Source organism: Alligator mississippiensis, chromosome 10 (assembly GCF_030867095.1).
Source record: "Alligator mississippiensis isolate rAllMis1 chromosome 10, rAllMis1, whole genome shotgun sequence".
Classification (NCBI taxonomy): domain Eukaryota; kingdom Metazoa; phylum Chordata; order Crocodylia; family Alligatoridae; genus Alligator; species Alligator mississippiensis.
In genome coordinates this window covers 12,851,630-12,873,545 of record NC_081833.1, presented here as the reverse complement: position 1 = coordinate 12,873,545, position 21,916 = coordinate 12,851,630, and the positions used below count along the sequence as shown (strand labels likewise).

Here is a 21,916-nt window from a genome sequence, read left to right as displayed (position 1 = left end):
TTCATTCTAAACTATTTCCCCTCAAGCACCAGGTTCAAGGCTCAGAAGCGAGACTGATTGTGAGAAAGTGAGCTCCTCATGGAAGAGGCTGTCCCATCTTGGATGTCTAAAAGCGCTATGCATGGGAAGAAATGAGTACCTATTCAAATGCAGTGGCCAACCTCCCCAGTTCTAGCTTGACAGTCGATTGCTTTTACACATTTCAGCACAAACTAGGACAGGTTCACCAGAAAGCACATCTGCTTCCCTATTCCTGTAGCAAGGTGTCGTATTAACTTGCATTCAATCTTTTCCCAAGACATTACTGGGAAATAGTAACAAAAAAGAAAAGTAGGGGGAAGAAGAGCTCTACAGAGCATTAAGAGTGTTTTAACAAGTAACACAGGTCCTTGGCATTTAGACAAATAGCATGAAATGGACAAGTCTTCACCTCTCTCCAATTACTGTGCCCATGCTTACTGCAGATACAGCTTCCTTGAACTACTTCATATATCTTGAAGTTACTTAAGAAAACACCTCTGGCAGCACCTCTCTTCCAGCCCAATTTACAGCCAGTGCAATTAGCTTTCTACAGTCCTCATGAGGGGAGGACATACTGTGAATTCCATTAGACTGGTGTGAATCCATGGCCTTGCCAGCCAGGCAATGTATTTTCTGAACAGCTCCAAAGGAAAAAAAAAAACTTTTGCCCATCTCAGGATAAAAAAAAAAGGGAGGCCCATTTCCAGACTCCCAGTCACTCAGCACCCTAGGAAGTGAAGCCCATAAATTTATCTTCTCTTCTCTGTTAGAATTAAAACAATGCAGATAAAAGCTGGCATAGTTCCTGCCATCCTCAGAGATATGTGCAGACAGATTCTTAGTTGTAAATTGTGTTATGCAAAACCTGAAGACATCAGACATGAAGCATAATAAAGAGGAAGCAAAAGATTCCAGAAGGCTCTTCTGCTATTGAAGTCATGTTACCATTGCCTCCTTTATTGTGATTAACTCCTTGACATCTTCCTCCCATGGTGACTGGGGGAGGACAGACTGAACTTGGTGATTAATTTATCAGTGAATTACCTCCCCTCCTCCCAAACCTCATCCCCAACAATGATCTTTTATGACTCAGTCCTACATTACAATACGGTTTACAGCCAAATACAGATTTGAATGCTGACATTTTATTTCTGAGAACTGCTGTTTGGGGCAATTTGTGCTCTTTTGCCAGTCACTGCACTAATTCTATTTATGAGTTTTAACTCACCCCGTAACTTTTGTATAAGGGAAAGAAATCCTCTCTGCCCCAACTCCTCATTCAAATGATGGTAATTAGAAAACTGCATCATTCTGAGTAGAAGAGTAAGGGAGGGGACCCTGACAGTCACAGTAGGCGTTAGATAATTTTGGCATTTCCTCAGCAAATCACTTTATTCCAGTCAGGTACCTACGATTTTTAATATTTGAAACCGCTTGAGAGATTCCTCTGGATGATCAGGGGCAAAATACGATTAAAAAAAAAAACAAATAAAAAAAGGAAAGTCCCTCATCAGAAAGGAAACTGAAGTGAAAAATGTACTGATGGTCCCTTGGCTTAATCAGAGCCAAGAGCCCTGTTCTAAAAAAGCCGTAACTTCCCAGTCATTTGCTCTGCCGGACACTCTGGGGGCCCCAGAACAGCAAACTACAATTTCTAGTAAATATATCCCAGGGACACAATTAGTTTTTCAGCTGGGGGCATGATAAATTGGTCATGCATAATTCAAGGCCAGAGCAGGCTGGAATATAAACTGCTCCATGGCAGCTTCCAACTCCCCGACAGGAGAATGCAAATAGGCTGGCTTGCACAGAGGTTGATGGACACGGCTAATACTGCTGGTTTCATTTTACATCTTTGCTTGTTCCTGTGGCTGTCAACATGCACAACAATCATCATTTTAGCCTCTCTCCTCGTGCATCTCTTTGCTATTATACAGTACTTTTGCAGCAACAGATCCATCACTGTCCAAATGTCTTATGGGATTGCATGCACCACCGTTATCACAACAGATACCTTTATCCACAAATGCACAACCGCGTCTGCCTCCCCCCCCCCCCCCTTTTTTTTTTTTATTTGTCATATGGAAAAGGAAGCAAGCACAATCTCAAGACAGAGCTTCATGTTCCAGTATCAAACACATGGCTTCTGTGCTAGATCCAAGCTGCAGAGCTGGTCCATCTGGCCTGCTGGTCTACCAGAAGTTGGGTGTGCGACTGGGAGAGGTGTGGCCTGCTCCAGAATCTGGGCCCCTTGGCTTCTGGTTGAGGCCATCCAGTTGAGGCCATCCTTGGCAGGAGGCTGAATAAGGGCTGTGCACATACAGCCCTGCCTGCCCTTCAGTCACTTGCCTAACTGCTGCCACTGATTCTGCCCGCCCCATGGTCCTGCTGCAGTCACTGCCAGCCTTGCCAGCCCCTCTGGTCACATCGTCAATGACCCTGCTTGCCTCACTAGTCCCATCACAGCCACCCTGTGCTCCATGAACACCGCGTACCCCTTGAGGCTGGAGGGGCACAGTAATCTTCCTCAGGCCGTGGTGGCACTGTTGGCGGAGGGAGCATGGCAGCAGCAAGCGGTGAGCTCCTGCAGGCAGCCACGGTGCTGTCGGTGGCGGGGGGGAGTGTCAACTGCCCATGGGTGCTGCCAGCAGTGCCTTTTTGCAGGGGGTGCGGGTGCACGTGCACCCCCTATGCGTCGCCAATGCTGTGCCCTATGATGGATCCAGCCTGTGACAAGTCTACATGGTCCAGATCTTACCTGAGGTACAGGGCGAGTCTGACACTGGCCTCAGGTGAATCGTTTAACCTTTGCCCCAAGGCCCCATTCTGAAAAATGCTGATACTCCCAAACAGGTTTTGTAGGGATCAGATAATGTGCCTAATACAAATTTTGGAGAAGACTGTGTGCCGCTTAGCCAAGGAAAGGACAAAACAGAGTTTTCATAGGTGGCCAGCTGGCTGGGTTTCCCACTAAAATGACTGTTTCAGTGCTGCTGTAAGTTAATGGTATAGATTTAGTGGTATACTGAAAAGCTCTGGTAAGTGCCTTTTAGGTATTTAAATCTAAATAAGCACATGATATAACCAATCTTAAGTGACCACCTAGGGAAACAAGAAAAACATATTGCCCCACAGAAGTTGGTCTATGGATGACACAAAAATTGCACTGAAAAAACTTTGGGGATACTTTAACATGATGCCTTAAAACAAAGGTTTCTTAGTATAAGCTTCACAGTTCATCCTGTGTACTCACATAATGAGCACGTGATGCATACACTGGAACCTCTTACAGTGAAGTCATTCATGGAGGTTCTTTGTAACTAAGCCCAACATTTGCATTTTACGATGCAACCAAATAGCATAACCTTTTTCATTCTACTTCACTAGCCACAGAGTTTCACTGTATCCAAGCTCACCAGCTTAGATGCCCTACTTCTCTTCAGGAATATGCAGTTGGGCCCACTTTGTGGCAAACATTCTTAAAAAGTGGTTTAGGCTAGTATTTTTCTGCCGGAAAGATTAAGGGAGAAACACAGGATCTTTTTTGTTATATTTTGGCAAAAGATATATGCAGACAGACCGGCCCATTAATTTTATGCTAGGTCATTCTCTGCCCCCCACATTCAAATAGGTGGTTGTGGTTTTTGCTGAATCTTTAATAAAAATAAGCAAAGACCTTTTTACAAAAAAACCCAGCCACATTTTCCCCCCCCCGAACATGGCTGAATTTCTCCTTGGAAGGAGCTGGGATTCCCTAGAAAGAAAACCTGGTGAGGCAAGCTTTATATAAAATATGGGGTATCACTAAAATAAGTATTCAAGTTATCTTCATGAGATTGAATGGCCCCATCACTGGCAGTGATGTAGTGCAGCCAAAACTCAAGCTAATACTGACTCCTATCAAGTCAAGTCAAGATAAATTTGTTGTCCTCCATAGTCATGTCATATTTGATTTGCAAAAGTCCTCGCATAGCACAGGCATACATCAACAAAAACTGACCAGTCTGTTTTCCCCCAACCCCTGTAGCCAGGGCCCTCCCATTCTCCAGCATGATGACCTTGGAGATGGGGCTTAATGGAATATGACATACAGGATGTAAGAATATTTCAGTTCTCTCACTTTAGAGACATCAACTACTTGAATGTGAAGAAAATGATCCACATAGGAGTTTTAGAAACATACATTTATAAATCATATATAATCACACTTGCTTTTTCTGCATTTCCACTTTAATTTCAGGATTCCTAGAATGCTTCTCCCTATGCCCAGGTACATGTAAAACGTACCAGCTGGCTAATACCATCTTCTTTGTCTTTCAAATCCAGCCTTAGAACCCATTTCTTCAGCCATCCTTCCTGCCTTCTGCTCTTCATTTATAACCTCCAAAGACATTCAGTGTCTTTCGTTTACTGATCCAAGGCTTTGTCTACATGAGACAGACGCACTGGAATAATGTAAATCAATTTTAAACCAGATTACTTACACAGATGCAAATGCCTTATTTTAATTTCAAAGAGGCTAGTTTCAAGTCATCGGGAGGTTCATACGGCATTGAAACTTTATTAAAATCTAAGGCGAAAGAAATGTTATTCCTTCACTCTGTGTAACCACCTTCTTTTTCAAGGTCAAGTATTCTCTCAGGCTCTTCAGATATACACAGAAATGTGGTCTTAACATGCAACATAACATTATTATTATTATTTACTCTTTTACAGTAAGCTTAACCATCAACACAATCTAAATTCAAACTGCAATATGCTAAACTGACATAACCCTGGTATAAATTTAAATAAGAGTGTTCATACAAGCCTTTTGCACCGAGTTGACTAAATTGGTCTAAAAGGAGCACATTTAATGAAATGAGTGCACTTCTCTGCATAGATAAGGTCTGGCTGAGAAAGGACATTCTTCGGGGAAAGAACACAACACACTTCCTCCCAGAGCCTGATCCTGAAAATACTGAACCTACTTGCTTACTACCACAAAAGTCAAATAATTTGTAGCTCTCTGTTTTGGACACGGAGATCAGGGATAATACATATTATATAAAATACGTATGACATTTGACATTTGTAGACCATGCGTGTGAGAGCTTGTGGATGTGATAGCAGCAGCTGCAAATTTCCCTGAGAACTTTAAATGGTGCCAAGTTAAACTCAGGTTTTCATGGTAGGCTACAAAAGAGAGCAGGAGCTCAGCAACATCACAGCAGCTACCCCAAAGGTCCAGCCCAACTCTCTCAGCAAGAGCTTCGAATCCGCTGTTCTTCAGCTAAAAACATTTGCAGAGTTAAGTGGGGTTTCAAAGGTTGACTGGGTCCCAATCTGCTCCTGTTAAGAATGCACGGAGCCTGCTCTTGTTAGTGCCAAGCAGAAAAAACTGTTAAGGACAAGTGAGATGAAACAGCCTGTGAGAATTACACTACAAACTTATTTCTGTAACCTTTGACCTGCCCACCATCACCATCACAGGACTAATCTGGTGCTCCTAAACTTGCATTAACCAATTTATTAAACATATTAATATGTTTACTACACAAACTGTACTGCACACAAATTGCAGCCTTGGGCTTACCCAGGGCCTTGAAGACTTAAGACAAATCTAATTTTCTACTCCTGTAAAAAGGCTGCAGGGTTACAACTGGAGACAGAGTGTGTATGCGTAAAGAATACCATCCTGGTATCCATGTGTTATGCTTTTACATATGATGGAGAGCAGGTTGTCCACCTCTCATTCTCAAATAATGCACTTCAACTGACAGCAGCTGTGGCAATGCAAATATTCACTTCTATATACGAGGCGTGCACTCTTATGAGATGTAAGCACACCTAGCTGCATGAACACAACAAGAGACATTAAATAATGTAAAAAAAATTTAGGAAGTTGTACTGACAAGAGAAAAATCAAAAGCATGCAGTTAGAAAAAAATAATTTATGATCACTCTCAAGCATTCCCTTATAACAACTGATATGGGGGAAAGAGGTAATTTCAGTCATGGGCCTCTGCTGAGAATTCATGGATGTTGGCAATAGAAATCAAGAGTTTGACAGCTCCTGCATCCCAGATGCTCTCAATTGGCAGATTAAAGCACCAGCAAAAAAGCAGCTCTCAAATGCCAGGGCAAAAACAACAGCCCTATGGAATAATCCATACAGAAGAAATTTAAGAGATACATTTATTTATCTTTGTATCAGTAGATAATCTCAATATGTATTGTGTATGTTATGCCTGTCCATAAGTAAACAAGGTAAGCGTAGACACACGCACACTGCTCTTCCACATAGACATTTATGTGCTTTATGTATACAAGTCCTATCTATGGTACATTACAAGTGCAGCCTCACAGGCATTTACAAGACTAGAAAATTAAAATTGCAGTTGTGTTGAAAATACACAAAAGCCAGCCCCCCCCTCTCCCAACGTTCCTCCTGGGTTTTTATTACCAATGATTAGAAGTATATTTAATATAATACACCCACATATGTTTTGTTGGAGTTTTTTTTAAAGGATAAAAACTTCCCATCCAGAATACTAAAAGTAACAAGATCTTAAAATTATTAACAAACACTAACCTCAGATCATTAGCCAACTTGGCGACAGACCAGAGAAAATTTATAGCCGACGTGCAACATCAGCTTTCATCCAGAAATGCTAATTTCAGGAAAATGAATAGTGTGTGGGCTTTTCATACTGCTTTGCATTTGGCTCCTCACAACCCTGTTTAAAGCCTGGGAACCGGCCATATAGTTAAACTGCACAGATGTTCAACAATCTGTACTTGTGTTAATTACCCTAATGTGAGCAGAAACTCAACAGATCCCTGCTAATGAAGGAGAAAGTTTTCCAGTGTGACTACCGTATGTTTCATTGTCACTGTATTATCAAGCTTCCTCCCCCCCCTCTATTCTCGTTGTCTCCTTTGCATTCATGTCACCCGCCTACCTCGGTGTACATGAATTGGACCAACTAATGACTGTGTACTCGCAACATGGCAGACACCATTAGGCTGATCGGAGGTGCGGCTGCTGAATTTTAACAGGCAATTTTAAACAAGGTAAGGAAAACAGATTTATCAGACTCCCGCTTCCCCCATCCCCACCCATCTGCCATACTTCTGCCAAAAATACTAGTGAAGTGCAAATCTGCTCCCTACCCTATAAAACACAAAGCATACAAAGAGATGCAAATAGAGGCTGCTGAACAATTACTGGAGATACAACTGGCTCTCAGGCTTCTATCTGGGAGGACAGACTAACAAGACAGCTTTGTAGCGAGGGTGGAGTGTATTCTTGAGGGAGTGCACAATTCTGTGTTGGCAGTCAACACTGCAGCTGAAATATGCCTTGGGTGATCTTGTTTGCCGAGCCTGCTGCTTTCATATTAAAAGGCTTGAGTCACTGAATTTCACCATTGTTGGTAACCACAAGCGCAGTGGCACATTCATACAAGTTTAGGAGGGGAAAGTGAGGTTTCTAGGAGGTAGGGTAAGAATATACTAAGTCACACTCAAGTGATCAGCCCAACTGGTAGTGAAAAAGCAAGGCTGCATTCCAACTTGACCCAGCACGTAAATGCACTCAACATCTAAAGGACTATTTCCCCACTGAGGATCTCACTTTTTCATGAGGCTTCTTTTTCCTGAGCTCTAAACAGGGATCCTCACCTTCAGTGAGTTTTGCAGCAGTCTGTTCAGTCAACAAAAGGCAGGGGAGGTTATATGTGAGCAACTTCCTTGCATCCTCCCACTACCCAGTCACCTGATGGAACAACTCCAGGATGCATTAGGCCTCAGATCTCACAGGTGATACCACTTCACCAATCAATTACACAGATGGAAACAAGTTTCTTAACCCCATGCTACTTGACCAGCAGAACATGTACAATGGGGAGGGGCCAGCAGGGGAAACTGCCATGCACTGTAGTTCATATCCTCTATCCTTCAGGCTAGCTAAGCCCTTATGCTATTCACTGAGACAAGAACTTGCAAGCTCAGACGACAAACATTTCCCTTTGGAGAAGCAGCTGCTCATTTGGATAGCTCAGTCACCCTCCTACACACTTCCCATGCTCAGTTTCAACACCCCTCCTCTCTTCCTTTTTTTCCAATTCCCTTTCAAACCCTTGTTCTTGGTGAAGCGTGTAGTGATGGTGGGGGGGACAGGACACACCATATACGAAAAGGTGGGGGGACAAAAGGAGGGGAGGGGGTGGATTAATCCAGAAAGAGGTGAAAATTATTTGGAGAGCACTTGTGCTCTTTTCTGCCTACCTCTTCATCATCAGCACTGGAAGCAACACAGCTGTCTGATGGCAACTTCAGGCGCCCATGGGCCAGCAAAGCGACATTTTTCACACTTAAATAACACTGAGCTGATTTAATTACTGCACTTAATAATAACAAAAGATGTCTCAATTTAATCTTCAAACGGCCCTCCAAGATCAAAACACAGCTGGCTGGATAACAAGATGGCCTAAGCCAGCAAACAAGTAGGGCCAATTTGTTCAAGAGCTACATCCACTCCTTAGCATAAAAGGCCAAGGAACACTTGTGCTGTTGAATGAATCAAAGAAACCTCCACTCTTTCCCCCCACCCTTCTCCTCACTCCTTCCTTCCTTCCTTCCCGATTTTTGTTATATAGAAAATATAGAAAAGGCAGCTGATACACTGGTGAAGAAATGCAGCATGATAAAAGAACAAATGATGTTTGGGAAAGGGAAAAAAGCAGTAAGAACCAAAAATTTAAAAGGTTTTGTTTTTATAATCCTCCAAGATGATTAAGAAAGAGCGAATCAGATTAAAATTGCACAGGGACAAAGGAAGGTCTCTACCCCTTTTGTTTTTCTTTCTGTGCTGGACAGAATGAGACAGCTCATTAACGAAAGCCCTTAGGACAGCTTTAGTAGGGAACTCCCAAGTGTGCCTCTCCTCCCCCTACCACCACCCTGTCTGTTTGGGGTGCCAGGAAGATTTACCTTTCTGAAATGTTCTAATCATCCTTTTGAAGGGGTGCCCGTTATTCACCGCAAAGCATTTCTTTGGAACGCCTACCTTTTAATTCAATTTAAGCCAAGTTCTCCCACTGATCTGTTAACCCTTTGATACACTTGTTGGATCTCTGTTCTCTTTTCAAAAACACTAAAGCTCAGTTCAGTTTCCATTGCCATGATGCATGGAACCACCCTGAGAAGTTAAAAAACAACCTTCCAGCCACTGGCAACATTACTGCAAATCTCTGAATGGCAACAAAAAGCACAAACTTTCACGTAATACCCATGGTGCCCTTTTCCACATTTCCAATCTGATTACTGCTACTAACTAGAGACAGCTGTCCTAGTGTTTGATTCTGGTTACGCTGGTATAATAAACCAGTGAATTTGGCTCTACTGAAGTCAATTTATTGATTTCCGCAAGGTTATTTTGGATTGATATAAGCATAAGCAGAGATTAGAATCCATTGCATTAGAATTTAATACTAATAAACTTCACTCATGAAATCCCTGGTCTTCCAAGGGCTGTGATTAAATGACTTATACATGAATAATCTTTCCAGGGCTTTGTCTAAACTAGCTCTTCCCCTTCAAATTCCCCATTACTGCAGATTCCCAAAGGAAGAAGAGAGACTTAACGCTCTTAAAACCAACTGGACCAACCATGTTAGTCCCTGTGTTCATACGGCCTCTGGTTTAGACTACAGTCTTAAGTCAAACTCGCATTCAAACCCTGTTACAGCAAGGTCCCTGCCCTTATTCTAATTAGAGTGACTGAGCTATGTGACCTGATTTGCAGAATGGAGACGTGGCTGCACCAATTTCATTCTTCGTATAATTAGAGATATCGTGGTTAAATCCCAGTCTGAAACCTTTTCCCCAATGATTTTAAGCTCTGCATGGTGCAGAGCAGCTCTTGCTGCTGAAGTTACCATGTCCAAATTATTATTTTTTTTTAAATCGACAACTGATCTTAGCGTGGATCACGAGGCCACTTTACATTAGGATGTAGAAGTCCAATCAAGTAGAAAATAACCCTTATATTTGTAAGCAAGGAGTTGTCAAACATTCAAAGTCTGACAAGCAACCCTGTTTAGGGGACACAAACCCTCAAAACACCAAGTATGGAAACCCAGCCTTGTTATAGTAGGGTGGCAATGATTTCCTTGACTTCAGTGGGACTAGGATGTTTAAGTCTGTTTAGATAATTCATAAAGCGCTATTTCATAGATGCACCTTTGCACGCGATTCCCAAGGGCCTTTTGAGTTTTGACTTAAATGCTTGGATTATTTTTACAACTCTAGTTATGCGTCCTTTGTTCACAAGGACTTAAGCAATACAAAAGAACACAGAAAGAGAACAATGGATGGTATTACTATGCATGATTTGTTTTTTGTTTTTTAAATCCTCTTGCTTTTCATGAAGTTATAGATCCAATTTCACTCTTTATTATGACTTTGCCTTGTAAGAAAGTGGGTCTTAATTTTAATAAGGGAAATGGAACTTCATATTTCAACAAGAGCTAAAATGTTTTCAGTGATATAAGAGACTGAAGAACAGGAAGAGATTGTTCTGGGAGATTCCCCTAAAACTAGGGGTGGAGAGAGGGGATGGAGCTTTGCACGCTGACTTAAATATGGCTAGTGCCATAACCTTCAGGCATCATATGGCAGTTTTAATTCCCTCAAAATGTAAAGGTCAAAGTCCAGCCATGCTTGCAGGCAAAATTCAGGGAAAAAAGGAAGTACTCTCTTCCATGCTCAGAAAGCCCTACACAAATTCTTGGGTCTGCTCCAATTGAAACTAGATTGGGTACCCAAATGGTACTTAATTGGGCTGTGTGAGAATCTCTTTTTAAGAAAAACCATGAGAATGCCTTCACTAAGTTAATGTTACTTTTCACTCACCACAAAAGTCCTGGGACTGAATTCAGTGGGAGGAGGCATTAAAGTTAGCATATATATGCAACTGAATCTGATTCTAAATCAGTATAGGCCTTGATCCTAGACTACTGAGTCAATGAATCTGCCACTGACTTCTTCACAAGTTTTCCATTAAATGAGCCAGATAAGGCTTTTGAATTACATGCTGAAAGGCCCAATGTAGCATAATGGGGCACAGGTAAACATGTGCATATGTCCATAAGCCTTTCTACCCTGGGCTTCTAGTTGCTGCTTCTGTCGTAGTTTTCAGGCCCCTCATGCATTAGTTTTTATCAATTTAGACTTTCTTGGACCCTATAATTTACACCTCTGTAAACATAACCCCTGAATTTGGACAACCATTGATAAAATCAAGCGATTAATCTGGAATTTCTATCTTCCTCTGAACGACTCCATTTTGCCAGATCTCACATCATAATCTTCAAGGCTCGTGTAAACAGAGAAGCCAGAGAACAACTACCTGAAAATAAACTACTTCATATCTTAGTCAGTGTCAGGTATGTCTACATGGGCAGCTGGCATGCAGGAGCAAGGATGTGAATGAAAATGCTAGCTACTCTGTACTTATCTTTACTTTATCAACAAGCTTTCAGCCTATGACTGACTCTGAACTCTTCCTCCACTTACTACTAGGGGTGTAACAGGCTGTATTCAATTTGGATTTGGCCCAATTCGGGAGACAGCGATTCAATTTGTTGATTCAGATCACTGTCCTGATTCGATTTGGCTGAATCCAAATCAAAAGATTCAGAGAATCAGCGATTCAGCCATAGACACAGCTTTAAATGTTTTTTCTACATACCTCAAGCTACCAGGCATGGCTCGTGAATGCTGCGATGCTGGGGCAGATGTCGTGTCCCACAGGAGCGCAGGGGGATCGATCCCCTGTGTGCTCGGCAGCAGACCCGGAAGTGGACCAGAAGTATTTGGAGGGTTCCGATTCAATTTGGAGAGGTTAAAAGGTCTCCTGATTTGATTCGGAGATTCGGCCGCCAAATCGAATCAGCAACCGAAGCTTCACATAGCCCTACTTACTACATCACCATAGCCAGTCTGCTGCAATATCCATACTTTCAACTTCAGGGCTCTTTGATGTAGCCAGCTTTGTAGAGCTTTTTCTGTGATCTGTTTCTCTCTTGAAAGGATTTGTGGCACTGGGGAGACTGCCATATAAAAATTAATTGCAGCATATTTTATGTTGAGACTGACAAGTTAAACCCAATCCCTGAATCAAAACTAAACAAGGACAACAGATTCACCAGGGGTTGTTAAAATAATATTAGAGGTCTGAACTGCCATTTCATGTTACTGTGTCCATTTTAAGATGGAACTTCTAATGGTGTTTAGTTGGCTGAAACTCCTGATATATGCTAGTTTAAGAAAGCATTATAGAAATGGCTTCTTCTGCTCTCCCTCAATAACCAATAACTTTATTCTTTTACAGCCTCTGCTATTAGGCCTTTTGTCTACTCTCATACCACTGCCAAATTAGCAAGATCCATGGTTAAATGTAGTCCTTACTGGTAAAGCATGAACACAGTTTTGTAAATGGTTTAGAACACTGCTGTATCTTTAGGTTTTTTAGCCAGGGAAACCAAGCTAGTAGCAACCTAAAGGCACAAATTGTGTTTAAAAATGGTTCAAAGGCAAATGGAATCAGGGATTCAAGGGAACAAACACTGGTGAATTTATTTTTGTTTAGAATTACGTAGTCTCCTGTGCACAGTGGCCATGCTGGACAAAGTGATTCTGCAAAACCAGGTAGTTTTGCTATGGAGGCAATGGGGAGATCTCCAAAAATCTCACTAGCCTCTTGAAGCCATGCTGCTCAGTTAGCAGCATGAGACAGCCACCTACCTCTTTCTGCTTTCTGAACTCTCAAGTTAATGCAACAGCAGCAATGCAGCCATTTGGAGTTTCTGAAATCTAAGCTAAAACCCTTTAAAGCAGAGCAATTGCAATTTGCCTAACAATATCCTGCTTCTTAATACATTAGCCAGCTTCATACATTTTTTTTTAACAACTGATAAACTTACAGAGCTTGTAAAACAAAGTATTATTCAAGCTAGCCTAGCAACAGAAGCCAACACCTTTCAGCCACCTGAGATCTCCTCCCAACCTCTATTTTTCATTCTCAACATTCAAAACAGATGAGGAGAGAAAGCAATCACAAAGACTATCAGAAAACACTTCACCTGGGCTACAACTCAGCAAATGGAAGTGGATCTCTGCCTCCTAGTAGGACTCTTCTGATCCTGGCTACCTAGTAAAGCAACTGTTTTAAATGATATAGGAGGGGTCACCTCCATGGACCAGGTCTGGCCTTCAATTCCTGCCAATACCTCATCATATACAGGCTGCAGATCTAAGCTAATTCTTATCTGCTTGAGATCTGCAGCTTTCTCCCTACTGTCACTGCAGTAGGGGGAGTTTGCCCTGTCTAAAGCATTAGGTAAGGAGTGTTAAAGAGCACTGATATGAGCCCTACTCCAGGAGCCAGGCTGAGAGAGTTTGAATACTCAGCAATGTAAAGGTTTTTTAAGAGATCTCAAGCCAGGGACCCACAATCAGCCATTTTTTGTTACCTGAGACAAGTTGCTTTGGGAAGTCTGTGCCAAGAGCCTTGTGATAAAGGCCAAATGTATGTTGGGGATCTCTCCCTTCTCCTCCTGTATCAGGAAGAGAGTCTCAAGGCTCGGTCAAGTGTCCCTGCTATGCTCCAGATCTTCCCTCAGAAGTGTATGCAATGCTGCTGCCCATCTGCACCTACTTCTTCAGGCTGATAAATAGCCCTCATTTCAACTTTAGGCTTTATCACCCAGAGATCTCACAGAGCTCTTGTCCTTGGGTCACCCACCAAGCCGGTGGCAGAAGTAGAAAGAGAACCCAGGTCTCCTGACTCATGGGTTATACCCTACATAGTAGATCATGCTACTTCACTGCCTTTAACAACTTCTGGTCTTGCTAAATTAGACAATGTAATAATTATCAGATTGTGCCATGTTCTCAATCTCAGTAAAGCCAGTAAGGAACTGGAAACCACATATGGGAAATATTTATACTGAAACACCAGTGACTTGAAAAAAAAAAAATCAACAGGACATTTCCAGATCATTCTAAAACCAAGCTAAAAAAAGAGAAGAAAAAGAAAAGGGCCGGGGGGGGGGGGGGGGGGGTAAAGAAAATAAACAAAGGCATTTCAATCTGCCTATGTTCCTGCATGTTCTTCCTAAGGAAATGTTTTTAACTGTGATGAAGGGGGCTGTAAAACACAGAAGCAACATACAGTATGTTTTCATGATTCTTTTCATGTAGCACAGAGTAAAATCCTTGCCCTTCTCTACCCTTGGGCCATTCTCCCTGGATCTTAATGTTTAATTGTTACAAATCAATTCCAACCTCAATGCTGATGCCACTATTTCTCCTGTTCTTCCCACCATCCTTTCTTCTTTAAACTGATCAGAGCCTGGGATCCTTTCATGTCACTAAATTCATCTTCAGACGCACCACTGAAAGATAACAAAGAGGTGGCAACAGACACTGCTTGTTGCAATCCCTGTGCCGAGTCGACACCTCAACAGAAGGCTGGTCTAAAATCTGTAATTCCTTTGTGTCCGTGCATTTGTGTGCGTGCGTGCACCTCATTTTATTTTATTTTTTTGTTCAACTGGAATTAATCAGGAACGATAAACACGATTTGTCTCCTGAAGGCAGCAGTGGGGGAATGAAATATGCCTCTTAAGCTTATCAGCTTCAGTGGCACTGAAGAGAAAGCTGCCTTCTAAGCCCCAGGATAATGGGCTGTCCTTTCAGAAAGGTATCAGAGGTCTCCGGAGAGGGAGACAACACAATGGTGTGACCTTCAGCTAATAAAGCCCACCCTAGAGTCCAAATAAGCTTGGGGAATATTGACAACAGTTCATATTTACAACAACTTGGACTCCTTCCAGACACTATTACCAAATTACAAAGCCACGGGCTTATTATACACGCACACAATCATAAGTGTGTGTGCGCGTGTAAGTAATATGGTGAAAGAGAGATGGAGCTCTTTGGGTTGTTTTGGTGTTTTTTGTTCTGTGCTTGTATAAAACACCAAGCAAATTAGAGTCCCCCCGACTAGATGCTAGTGCAATACAAATAAATAATAATTAAAGTTAAGAACTCATAAATATCATAGATAGAATTGTGTGTGCATGGATGTTTCTAACACAGCTGCAAAATCTCTCTCCTCTCCCACTGCTGAGATCCATGTTGTTTACGCTGTGCTATAGCCACCACCTGCTTCCTTTAAATGAGGCCACAAGTCTTTATGGATTTATATTTGAATGCATATTATCAATAGATGCTGGTAAAGTCCATTAACTGCAGAAGCTCATAATAAAATCCAGTCGCATACAACAGTAGGACCTTGTTCACTTGACAAAGGATGTGCCAGTTATTAAAGGCAATGCTACCAAATAACTGATCAAAACTTTGGATTTCTTCTCTGCAAGTAATTTCAACATTCAACACAGAAGGAGACAGCTTCACCTTAGAAAATAAGAGATGATGCTTCCATATGTACTTAGTAGTTGCTCCTAGTAATTTTTTTAAAAAGTAACAAATACAAACAAGATATTACACTTCATACTGTGAAGTAATAAAATAATGTAAACTTAAAAAATAACAAGTAAAAATAATTTCAAAAAGAAAATATATTTTGAAACAAAATTTCAAAAAATTTAAAGTAAAAACAGACTATGAGGCAAACTGTTTTCAGGGGCAAACCATGAAATCTATATGATTTCATGAACCATTTCTGTTTCACTGAAATATTTCTCTGATGCAAAGCTGTTGAATCTTAGCCATTTTTAAACATTAGCACATCATGGATCTTACCAGCAAGAAAAAGAAAAAGCAGAAACTGGTTACATTTCTTTCCAAATTATTTGGAAAAGTCTAGAAAACATGACATGAGAACAGGTTGGAAGAACTGGAATTATTTAGTTTGGGGAAGAGAAGACTGAGTGGCAGTTTTGAAAGCAGTCTTCACATACATAAGTAATTGTTACAGAGAGGCAATATGTTTGAAAGGCAACAGGGAGATTTAAAGGTTGGGCATCAGGAAAAACTTTCTAAGTACTGTATAAGGGTGGTTTACTATTGGAACAGATTACCTAGAGAGGTTGTGAAATCTGTAATGAGAAGGTTTTAAGAGATGATTAGCCACACATTTGTCTGAGATAGTTTAGACAGAGATATTCCTTCCCTGAGCAAGGAGCTAGACTAGATGACTTTCCAAAGGCCATTCTAGCCCTATTTTAAAATTATTCTTATGAATTTCTGCAACAAAGGTGACGTTGTTTCTTTGGTGACCTCATTAGCCCTGCTATCTGATAGGAGGCTTTGCTTAGCATGTGGCTTGGAAAATGGAGGAGGGTAGCTCAAGGCAGTTTAACAGAACTCCAGAACCAGTAAAAAGACTCATTTATATCTCTTTCCACCCATATGAACAAGGGACCTATTTAAATTAAATGCTGCACAAATAACACTTCTTCTCTGCTTACCGCTGGCAGGACAGCTCACAAATGGTTTTCCAAGTCCCTCTAGTTACTGCATAGTCCCCTAGTGTACACTGTCCTTATACAACCAACGCACACTTGTTGTCAAGAGAGTTCAGGGGATAGAGATGGGCTAAATTAAAAAGCGGCCAAATTATGTATTAATGCTATGTTTATTGTTAGCACACATACAAGGTCCCTGGCTATATCCAGATTCTAATAAAAGATGATATCCATGGGGCTCAGGGGATTGATAATGGGATTAGAAGTCTTCAGTTGAAGGTCACTGTTACAGATCTGGCCTGGTTCAGTAGCAACCCCATGTCATACCCATCTAATGGCCATCTGGATAACCTACCTGGCATGAGTAGGTAGCACAAGTTCAGTGCTCAGCAGCCAGTTACCATGGTCCTGGGATATATGCACTAGCAAGCTAACCAGTGAGCACTAAGCAACATACAAGGTTGTAGCCTGGTCTCCAGTGTGAAGTTGCAGGAGCTTATTCATGCAGAGCTAGACTAGACAAGGCATGAAGTAATACACAGCATGGATAACCCTGCACTGACAAGGAAATGAACAGATAGCCTCTGCACTCATTTCATCCCACTGCTGTCTTCCATGGCCAAAAGGTGTTGCATCATGTTACATAAAGAACTTTGAAGTTCCACCCTATGCACTAGTCAGGTCACCTTATCATGTGCTGTTGCAAATATATGGGCTTACTCGTCTGGACAACACTCTTCCTGCTCACATGCTTTCCTCTGTTTAATGTTTTGGACTTTTTTTTTTTTTTTTATTTACATCAGTAAGCTTCTGTGGAGAATTCTCTTTGAAAACACAGCTCTTAAATCTTTGATATGGCAGAGAAATCCCAGGTGTTAAGGCATACGCTCTCCTGGTTTAACCAGTGGAAGTGGCAGATCCAGGACATGCACTCTTGTTGTCCTCTTACTCAACTCCCAAACCTTCCCCTCAAGTCAAAGGCTGAGAGGGGAAAGTCTCAATTTTAGGGCTAGCTGTCAACACCATAGTGGAACAACAATGGAAGGGATAAAATGCTGCAAGAGCAACTGCTATCCCTTCTGGGAAACAGATGTAGCTTGAACTTTTGGATACTCTTCTGCTCTGCACTGAGAACCATTCACACATGTATGCATGCAGATTTGCATTTCAGATAAGGTACAGACCCACAGCACAGGCACCTGACTTCTTCTGGCATTAAATGAGAGTCCCACTCAACTCAGGAAATAGCTTTCCAAGCATTACAGCACAATTCTGAAGTGCAACAATGTCACGTCATCTCTGAGACAACAAAAGAAATAATTCACAGACTGTTAAAGAATAATGGATTTAATATCTATCAAGACCAAGCTTCAAATCTGGAGGAAGCTCTTTCCTTCATAGTTTCTCCTGGCTGCTAGGCTTTTTTACTCAAGATTTTCTCTTGAGCAAATGCCTGACTAAAATACAGCACACCCTTACCATAAAGTCCTTTGTTAAAACATCTCTGCTATAAAGCTGCAAAACCTTGGCTCCCAAGTACATTAAATCCTTATAAACCTGCCTTCATTTTAACCATGCAGTATTTCAACATACAAAGCGCTTCATCTGAAGGATAGCACTTTAATGAGGAAAGAGGTAAAATATATAAACCAAACCTCATTATAACGTAATTTCAGAGAGACAAGCAAGCTGTTATAAAATGGAGTCATGGTCATCACATTTCATATGGCCTGAAGATTTCACTCTCTTAACAGACATGGCCGCTTTCAGGGTGAATTAAAAAAACACACCACAAAATAACTATCCAGTTGCAACCAAAATTACTGCACTAGTGCCAGCTAGGTATTTTATGTTGTGGAGACTGTTCCAAATTGTGATCTGAAACACTACTGCAGTCTCACAAACAAACTGGAAGTTAGAAGGCTGATTACAAGTTATTGTACTTACTCATACCAAACCTTCTAAAATGTCTTCATATAGCACAGCATCAGCACCTGACAGTTGTAAACCGGTATTAAGGGACATGACATTTTACCCTTTACCCTGGAACAGGAATCTCAGTACAAAAATTTGAGAATCACTCCACAACACACTGCAAGGGCTGCCGCAGGATTTTGGTTTTATGGGTTGTTTTTTTTTTGTTTTTTTTTTGGGGGGGGGGGTTTGAAACAGTACCATGAAATTATTTCCCACAAAACATTAAACAAACTAGAAAAGGAAAAAAAGTGCAAAGCAAACAAAACTGGATGAAAATATTTCAAAGAATATACTTTTTGCCCACTAGGAGTGTCCTGAACTAAAATGGTTTGAAGGACTTTGAAACTCTTTTGCAATCTTAATTTAATCAAGAAACCATCATTGATTATAATTCTCCCATGCCAGCCTTCTGGCCCTAACTGCTGAAAATGAAAGCTTAGAGATGATTAGGTATTTACTACAATCAATAAAGAAAATAGTGAAAGATTAGTGTAAAGTTAAGCAGAAAAGAGGCTGACTTGAAAATAAGGAATGTCATCAAGGGAATGCGCTTCACAGCATCTTTGATTTGAAGCTTAATGTGCATTTATCATCCGTATACAGGAACATACAGATAGCCGAGGCATTGTTAGAAAAATTAAACCAAACAACGAACAAAACCCATGACCTTCTTTTGTGCCTGGACATTTTGTCTTTGACAATAACGGAGGAGAGTCAGAATTTCAGTAAGTGGCAGTCTTGGCTCTTTGTTACTGTCACATGATCTGGGTCAACAGCAGGGCGAAACCCTGACATTGTTACTGATGGCTATAACCAGGTTAGGATAATTATTTTCTCTTATCTCCTTGCTATAGTTCATAATAAATGAAATTTAACTGAAGGGAACATATTTTTCCTGATAGTTATTACTACAGGTTTCAGCACTAAATACAGAGCTATAGTCACAGACAAATCTCCTTCAACTGTAGCTTCTGAAGAGGACATAAAACCCGAATGCTTTTTGAGCTAAAGAGTTAGAATCAGTAACATGAATTTGAATTCAGTCCCCATATACATTTCCATCTTTGAATTTTACCGATGAGATTCTCCCTTTCAAATTATAGTGAAAGGACATATACCACCCCCCATTTAAGTCATGAGACCTCTCCAGCTCATATTGACAAAAGCCTTCTCAGAACATCTAGTGTTAAACTAGCATGTGCCTCCCATGACCTAAAAATGACTGTTTGAGTTGATTATTTTCCCCTTCCCCAGACAATTAAATTGGTTACAGAACTATTTTGCTTTACAGTGTGTTTCATTCTCATTCTTTAATGATGGAGAATTGGGGGCTCTGGAAAACTAAGGGGATCCTCACTAGCTTATAAGAAGGCCCTGAGCTAATTTAATGAGTTACCTTTCAGCAGTCATGGAACTGTTAACAGTGAACTGGTTTGGAGAAAGAAAGAAAGAAACCAAATAAGAGAGAGAAAGAGAGAAGAGAGAAAGACCAATTCAGCTGCAAGAGCCAAGCTAAATCAGTCCCAAGTGCCCATGTTGGAGAGACTTGATCTCATACCTTGCTTGTTATCAAGCCACTCCTGATACGAGTCAGCTCCAGTTCCGTTGAAGTCTACAGACAAAACAGAAAGTTTCATTCATATCAAAAATAAGTAGTAGATACCTTTCTTAAATGGCAACCTTGCTGGAGCAACCTGTCATTTATGTGGGGCTCTAAATCTTTAACATGCCCATCCTGCTTTTCTGAAATAGAGTGCATCTTACTATGAATAAGTTATTCATATGCTTTACACCAACTCAGGATGATAAGCATCTTTGTAAGTAAGTGCATGGCACTGTTGCTCCAACCTTGCCCCATGCTGGTGAGGGAACAGGAGGTGAAAATACATAAGGAGAGAGGAGGTACAGGAAGCGACTTAATGGCTAAATTCCACACCAGCAAATGAACATTACCATGGCTTGTTTTGAGTCTACCAGAGTGTCCTCTCAAACCACTGGTTTCAATCAGTGGCTCCCTAGTTGTGATGTGAAGACACCCGACTTGTCCCAGGACACTGGCTCTTCCATCAACTTCCAGCTGCTACATCATGTTAACAAGCAAACATACATTAATGTACTTGCCTTACAATACTTTTTTACATAAGCAACTGCCACTGTGGTTATTCAGTCAACAGTGTGAACATATGTGGGTTGCACTATGCAAGTAGGAAGAGAAGACATCCACAAAACACCAGCACTTACATGTGCCCAACATGGTGAGGAGTGCTAACCTCTGGTTTAACCTAAACTAACAGCCAATCTTCAGACAGATTCTGAAGGTGCTGCCATAATCAGTGTGCACAGGGATAAAAGGTCCTATATACCCAGGGAATTCAAATGTTTAAAAGCTTTGCCTAAAACATGGTTTAAATACTGCTGTAGACAAATCAGTTTACAACACCACTTAGGCCAGTAAGTAGGAATGCATTAAAAAAAACCCCAAAACAGACTTCCAGCATATTTTATACCTACACAAACATAAAACTGTTTTACATCCTTTAGCAGGGCTGTCTAACAGATGAAAACCCTGTATAAATTAGACTCTTCTAAATCTTGTATACACTGTACATACAGCAGTACTGTAACAGGAAGAAACACACTTACAAATAGGCACCCTACACTGTGGATGTTCTATATTTAAACCTTTTTTGTGAGCTGGGCTGTAAAATGATTATCATCAGGCTCTAGCTGGGATTTAACTTAATTTGGTTGGGTAAATGGGGCTATTTAACCATGTCAGTCATCTTGGAACCTGGATACAATTCATGCCTGCTCTAGCTGCCTTGGAGACAGAATCTCTACTATCACAGTTCTAGCTATAGTGTAGACAGAGCTACTAGGTAGGATTTTGAACTGAATGACATCAGATGAAAGATGGAGGGGAGTGCACCCCTCAGGCAATGCTACTTCTACCTTGCCATTTGTACGGAGGGCCAGACTGCAATGGGTCAATCTGTTTATGAAAATGAAATGGCCTCCACTGGCTGAAGGACAAGCAACACAGGTACATTCTAGACAGCAACACCCAAACACGTGAGAGCCACTCATGTTCTACCCCTGCAAAGTTTGTGAGCAGCCCCTTAAAACCCTGATGCTCTGCTATTCCCCGTCTGTTCAGCAAATACCATTCCGCAAAAGCTGGCTTTCTGTCTTTGCTCAACAAACAGCTGGCAGTGGCTCCTGGCACACACAAAGAGATTCAGATTGGATTTCAGGTTTCACATTCAGCAATACTATTTAATGAGCAGGAAAAAAATTAAAGTTGCCCCACCGTTTATGTTGTGTAAATCTGAGATAATAGATCTTCTCCCTAATCCTAATGAGGCCTTCCCATTAAAATCTTTATTAGCTCCTAGCTCAGCAGATTGCCAAAAGGCTCATCAGTTTCCCTATCGCTC

General features: G+C 41.2%; 1 protein-coding gene across 12 annotated transcripts in view; it reads right to left on the bottom strand.

Annotated features, from left to right (window-relative positions):
- FBRSL1 (fibrosin like 1) overlaps positions 1-21,916 on the bottom strand; it is a 677,688-nt gene that overhangs the window by 105,241 nt on the left and 550,531 nt on the right. For 8 of the 12 annotated variants that reach the window (XM_014598480.3, XM_014598485.3, XM_014598481.3 and 5 more), the window contains one exon: positions 20,038-20,091. The exons of the other annotated variants lie outside the window; for them this stretch is intronic. In XM_014598480.3, coding sequence (XP_014453966.1) covers positions 20,038-20,091 — 54 coding nt within the window. The remainder of the gene's footprint in view (positions 1-20,037; positions 20,092-21,916) is intronic. 12 annotated transcript variants of the gene reach the window in all.